Here is a 6,708-nt window from a genome sequence, read left to right on the forward strand (position 1 = left end):
CAGGGCTGAATTAGGGCCAGGGCTGATTTAATGCTAGGGTTGGTCTAGCATATGGCTGGTCTACTGCCATGGGTGGTTTTAGTACCAAGACTGGTTTAGCATGTGGCTGGTTTAATGCCAGGGCTGTCTTAGTGCTAGGCCTGATCTAGTACCAGGGCTGTCTTAGGGCTAGGCCTGATCAAGTACCAGGGCTGTCTTCGTGCTAGGCCTGATCTAGTACCAGGGCTGTCTTAGGGCTAGGCCTGATTCAGTACCAGGGCTGTCTTAGTGCTAGGCCTGATCTAGTACCAGGGCCGGCTTAGTGCTAGGCCTGATCTAGTACCAGGGTTGTTTTAGTGCGAGGCCTGATCTAGTACCAGGGCTGTCTTATTGCGAGGCCTGATCTAGTACCAGGGCTGTCTTAGGGCTAGGCCTGATCTAGTACCAGGGCTGTCTTAGTGCTAGACCTGATCTAGTACCAGGGCTAGCTTAGTGCTAGGCCTGATTCAGCACCAGGGCTGGCTTAGTGCGAGGCCTGATCTAGTACCAGGCCTGGCTTAGTGCTGGGCCTGATCTAGTACCAGGGCTGGCTTAGTGCTAGGCCTGATCTAGTACCAGGGCTGGCTTAGTGCTAGACCTGATCTAGTACCAGGGCTGGCTTAGTGCTAGGCCTGATCTAGTACCAGGGCTGTCTTAGTGCTAGACCTGATCTAGAACCAGGGCTGTCATAGTGCTAGGCCTGATTCAGTACCAGGGCTGTCTTAGTGCTAGGCCTGATCTAGTACCAGGGCCGGCTTAGTGCTAGGCCTGATCTAGTACCAGGGCTGTCTTAGTGCTAGGCCTGATCTAGTACCAGGGCTGTCTTAGTGCTAGGCCTGATTCAGTACCAGGGCTGGCTTAGTCTCAAGCTGGTTTAGTGCTCGGGCTCCATTAACCTCAGGGAGGCTGGGTTCACACCGAGATCAGCTTAAAGTCTCCGGTAATTGCCAGCAGATCAATTAGGGTTTAACGTAAACACTTGCCCTCGTACCGTGTCGGATTTAACGTCTGTATCGCTCGAGAGCCCGTGTGGGTTTTAACTCTACGTTGGTGGTGGCCCCCGCACAGACACAGGTTGTTGACCACACCGCTGTTGTATGTACATATTAATGTTGAACTTATTTCGCACCGTACGTAGCCAGCCATGCTAATCGGAGGTGCGGGGGAAGGACAACAAACTAAACACAAAAAGCAGTTTAAAAGAAATTATTTTTTAATCTAGATTTAAAAGTGCATAGCTCCAGTGGCATACTAATATCAGAAGGAAGAGCGTTCCAGACGGCCGCCGAAGCGCATCTGAAAGCGCGCGTTGCGGTGATTGCCTTTGTTCGATGACGAGCCAAAAGCCGCCACTGCGAGGATGACCGAAGTTCACGTGATGGTTGATGCTCCTTGATGAGATCAGTAAGGTACGTTGTGTTCTTCCGCCAAAACGTGTACAACGTCACCTGAGTCGGACCTGGCTGGAGAAGCGGCGAGTTGGGGAGCGGCGATTTGGGGGGGGGGGGGGGAATGGTGCCTGGGTGAAGGGCTCCCCAACGTCTCCTAACTGGGACAATCTCCCCTGCTTCTTGCTGACGAATCCCCTTTGGGGCCCGGTCCGTTGGAACTTGCAACACCTCTCCTGCTACTCTCTCATGGACGGAGCAGGACTCCGGTGGGCGGGCGTGGAGGGGGCGAACGGGACGTGGGGGACGGCGGCACGGGTCGGCGGTTGGGCTCCATCGCCGGGGTTAATTCGCCGGAGACGTTTTTTGTTTGCTGCAGAGCGCACTAATTAGCCGTCTCATTTGCATGTTTAATTACATGCGAGGTGCGCATCGTGTGTTTTGCGGGCGCTGTTGGGGAGGGAGGGAGGGAGGCACGCACTGCGCTACCAGCAGAACACGTGAAAAGTGGCATATAATATTCATTGTGTTGGGCCTGCATTCTAATTACATTTTAATTACATATTAACGAACTTTGCTAATTGCATCCGCAGGATCTCACCATGTTCTCCAGCCGAGTGCGGGCGATGCTTCGACTGATTGGAAATTTATTGTGCCTGGTGTGCACGCGTGCGTCTGCGTACATGGGCGCGTGCTATGCACGTGTGCGTGCCTGCGTGCGTGCGTGTTTCGCAGCGTGTGCATGTTCCTGCCTGTGTGTATGTGTACGTGGGGAGCGGTAGTGTAGCGGTTAGCGCGCTGCCCTATGAACCTGGTGACCCGAGTTTGATTCCCGCCCACGGCCAACACCACTGGCGATTATCTGAACCGGTCCCAGGGCCTCCCCTAGGTCGACTCAGCCTTAAATGAGTTCCTGGTGCGGTGTGTAAATATCGCCACTGGGGAGACAAAGGCGGTCGGGCGTGGTGCTGGCCATCCACCCCCCTCGTGTACCGTTCCGGCCTTCATAGGTGCTCGCTAACAGCACTTGCCCCTACAGTCTGTTAAGGCTATACGGGGGATCTTTGTTTGTGTGCGCATGTGCGCAAGGCAACCTGCACCGTTGCATTGTGAGACGCGTCAAAGACACCGACTCGGTGCACAGACACTTGGCGTTCGGTGTTTCCAAAGCGCCCCATTCCTGTAGCTCCTCGGTTGATTGAGATGTTCGTTCGTTCTCCTGGACTGGGAGGTAAACCACCAATCCAGCCCCCGCTGTGAAGTTGCCATCGTTTGTAACAAAAATAAACCACTTGGCTACCGCATTAAAAACGCTGCCTCCACGTGAAACTCGTCGGAGGTGGCAGGTTGATCGGCGCGAATTAAACGGCCTCGGTCCACGGTTTTTCTCCCCTTATTTTAGCTCCGCCGGAGCCCTCGCCGGTGCCGTGCGCGGTGGCACAGCGCCACCGTGTGTTCGCACCGACATCACAGCCACGATTGCGGCGGAGGTGGCAGTGGCGTCAAATCCGGCGACAATTCAACACTCGCTGACCCCCCCCTCCCCTCCTTGTGGCCGCTGTCTCGTGTTGTCGTGCGCAGGCCGGGAGCCGCCGTGATGAGGCCGTGGGGCTGCACCGGGCGCACCAGGCCGTGGCGGAGTCGATGTCGGGGTCGGTGCCGGATCTCTCATCCATTACCGACAGCTACAGAGGTGTGAGGCGCCCTCACGGGGGCTTCGAGGCTTTGCCCCGTGTGTCGAAAGGTGGCACAGCGGGGGAGCACGGCTGGTGCATCTGGCCAATCATCTCAATTAGTTGACCCACAACACCTGGGTCTGTGCTGAGGCCTGCCAGCGAGCCTTACACGCCTCACGTGGTCTCAAAGAGCACCTAGCCTGGCACAAACTCTGTGGTGACGTCACCCGCATGTAGTGGCGAATGTCGGTTGTTGTGGTAAGGTGTGAGTATGTCAAGAAAGGTGACGTAGACGTTATTGTACTGCACTATGAACCCGGGAACCTGCGTGCTCTTCCCGGCCACAGCTAATGCCGCCCGCTCACTGACATTAAGTGCTGCCCGCTGGCAATACTTTCCCCAACAATGTATTAAGGCTACAGGGGGGATCCTTGTCTTTGTGGTGAGGTGTGTGTGGTGAGTCGTGATCCTGCGTCACGCGTTTGTGTAACGAGGCGGCGTGGTGTCACGTGCTTGCACAACCCAGGGCTGCCGAGCGCGGGCAGCAGCAGCGTGGACGTGAAGTCGGAGGATGAGGCGGAGCGCGACGAGAACGAGCGCGGGGATGACGAGCACAGCAAGCTGGGCTCACGTGGCAGGGCCAGGTACCGCCCCCCGCTCACCCTCCTTCCTGCTCACCCAGCCCACTCGCTCAACTGCCCACCCGCTCGCTCACCCGCTCACTGGCTCACCCGCCCACTCGTTCACCTGCCCTCCCGCTCACGCGCCTGCTCACCCGCCCACTTACCCACCCTTCCGCTCACCCACCCGCTCGCTCACCCGCCCACTCACCCGCCCACTCACCCACCCTTCCGCTCACCCACCCACTCACGCTACTGCTCACCCACCCACTTACCCACCCTTCCGCTCACTCACCCACTCGCTCACCCTCCCACTCACGTTACTGCTCACCCGCTCGCTCATCTTCCCGCACACTCACCCTTCCGCTCACTCCCCCGCTTTCTCACCCACCTGCCCGCCCGCTCGCCTTCCCGCTCGCCCTACCGCTCACCCCGTTCGCTCGCCCTCTCGCTCACCCCTCCCTGCGCGCGCGTGCACGTCCCCGTGCGCAGCACGGACGAGGACCTGCCCCCCGAGGAGCGCGAGGTGAAGGACCGCGAGCGGCGCTTGGCCAACAACGCGCGCGAGCGGATCCGCGTGCGCGACATTAACGAGGCCTTCAAGGAGCTGGGCCGCCTGTGCCAGACGTACCTCCGCTCCGACAAGGCGCCCACCAAGCTCGGCATCCTGCAGCAAGCCGTCATGGTCATCACCAGCCTCGAATCGCAAGTGCGCGGTAAGTACGGTGGCGCGCCCGGCGCCGGCTTTCGTCGCTCGCACGCGCCTGGCTCTGTCTTGTCAGTCAGCCACTTCTCCATCGCTGTTCCGTTGCTTCTAGCATGGTGACTGTACCTGTGCATGTCATTCCTCCTCCCATCTGCACAGAATGACTCTTCCGTCTCATCCGCACTTTGTTAAACCGCGACACTCGAGGTCAAAAAACGTATCTTGCTCCGTCATCCTTTGCACTGCTCCACTTAGGATTTTCTTCCCAAATATATATTTGTGCAAGTTCTTATAACACTGCTCAATTCACGAAGTTTATTAACTCTTCTCTGTATCAGTTAAAAATAGGCCCAAAGGCCACGTAATATTTTGGACCTTTGCTCCCAGGTGAGGCCTGTGCTCCCAGCTCACGCTGCCAATGACCGAACGCCATCTGTGGTCACCATCAATGAATAATCCCCGAATTTGTTGAGCCATTAGCCTGGAATAAATTAATCTCTTTCCCATGCCATATTTTGGATCCGGGCAGTAGTGCAGATTCCCACCGCACTGAGGATTTGACCTTTGCCCTATTTTCGAAATCCTCCTCATAATACAGCCCTTCGTTAGTCTACGCCGTTGGGATTGTGGGAGTTATTTGTTCACGCTTCCCCATGCCGGTCAACGTCGGTTGGTGAAGCCAGGGAGCAAAGTCGCCAGGAGCCTGAAAGCGCGGTGGATTTTGTCCAACAATGGATTTTTCTGGACTTGCCCTCTGCTGCCCAGAGCGTAGCTTGCCATTCACAACCCATCAAAGCGCCGTCCAGGCCCATCGAATCGTCGCACCCTTCCACGTTGACAAACGAGTCGTATACGTTGTGTCCCGTTGCGCCTTAAGGCGGCCCCCACGCTAACGATCGCTTTGTCGTCGCCGTTGTCGCCGCGACGTTTAGAGCGCAACCTGAACCCCAAGTCGGCGTCGCTGAAGCAGCGTGAGGAAGACAAGGCGATGGCCGCGTCGGTCGAGTCGGCTCTCCTTGGGCTCGTGGGCCTGGGGGACCCCACCAGCCTGGCCCACATGTGACGTCGCTCACCCCGTGGGGTGCGTGTTTGGCGCTGGCACTGCTGATTGCGCGACACGAGCATTCGTCGTCATGCCGTCCCCCACCGCGTTCCACAATCGGTTTCTTTACGGTCACATTTTGTACCATCCTCTGTGTTTCTATACCAAAGGTTGCGAGATGTTAACTATCTCGCCTGGTATATACAGCAGATCGTGGGTTCGATCCCGACTCCTGACGCCTGTATATTTGTAGTTTGCACGTTCTCCCTGTGGTCGCGTGGTGTTTTTCACCGGGTCCTCCGTTTTTTCCTTTCCCATTTAGAAACATGCGTTTAGAGTATTTGGCTGCTGTACATTTCCACGTGATAAGCCACTTCGTTGAGCTATCATTTGTGGCCGGGTCGCTTCTGAAAAAGAGCTACATAGCTCAGTGGACCTTACCTGGTAAAATAAAAAATAGTTTTTTTGAAGTTGTAAACGTTCAAATGTGGCAAATTTGGACCATGGCGGCCGGCCACACGCGGCCCACTCTTCTTCGAATAACGTCGTGCGTATTCGTGATGGGCTAAACTCGTAGGAGTACGCGACGATAAACGCTCAGACTTACCCACTTAGACAGTGAACTTCCACATCGAAGCGGACGGCGCGCATGTTTTTGTTTACGATTCGTGCACCCTCATCACTGATGCATTACCCGCGAATTGTTGAGCTATTTTACGTTTGGAGGCGCGCGTGGACGCGACATTGAACCCAGTCCGTGCCGCCCTGCAGGTCCCCAGTCAAAGGCCTGGCTTCAAGCACTGCAGCAGCAGCAGCAGCAGCGAGCCTAACCAGCTCCACTGCCACCAAGGGACCACCATCCTGAAATCCCAGGAAGGAACGAAATTCCACGACTTGCTGCTGCTATAGGGCAGCACGTGAAGACACCAGCTCGGGGTGGGGGTGGGGGGAGGGTTTGGGGCAGGGGGGGAACGAGGTGGGAGATTGGGGTGGGGGGCAAGCAGTATCTAGACACCACCCCCAGGTTGCGTTGGTGACGACGTTAATATAACAATGTGCCTGAAACCTGACGCCCGAATGCATTATTACGTGCAGATTTACGAGATGACATTCATTTTGTGAGAAGGTGGGTTTAGACGTTTTCTTTCGGATGTTTTGCATTTATAATGTGAGCTTGGGAAGGAGCAAACTCATCATCGTCCGCCGCCGTCACCGCGACCCGTGTCCCCCAAGTTCCTGTGAGAAGGTTCCGCAGTTG

At 56.4% G+C, this 6,708-nt stretch overlaps 1 protein-coding gene across 2 annotated transcripts in view; it reads left to right on the forward strand.

Moving 5' to 3' along the window:
• Positions 1-6,385, forward strand: part of LOC144731497 (transcription factor 12-like) — a 93,399-nt gene extending 87,014 nt beyond the window's left edge. For both annotated transcript variants that reach the window (XM_078612592.1, XM_078612593.1), the window contains exons 17-21: positions 2,988-3,099; positions 3,609-3,726; positions 4,195-4,418; positions 5,341-5,489; positions 6,222-6,385. In XM_078612592.1, coding sequence (XP_078468718.1) covers positions 2,988-3,099; positions 3,609-3,726; positions 4,195-4,418; positions 5,341-5,471 — 585 coding nt within the window. In that variant the 3' untranslated portion in view covers positions 5,472-5,489; positions 6,222-6,385. The remainder of the gene's footprint in view (positions 1-2,987; positions 3,100-3,608; positions 3,727-4,194; positions 4,419-5,340; positions 5,490-6,221) is intronic.
• The last annotated feature ends 323 nt before the right edge of the window (positions 6,386-6,708 follow it).

The sequence above is a fragment of the Lampetra planeri genome, chromosome 39 (assembly GCF_965212315.1).
Source record: "Lampetra planeri chromosome 39, kcLamPlan1.2.h2, whole genome shotgun sequence".
NCBI lineage: Eukaryota > Metazoa > Chordata > Hyperoartia > Petromyzontiformes > Petromyzontidae > Lampetra > Lampetra planeri.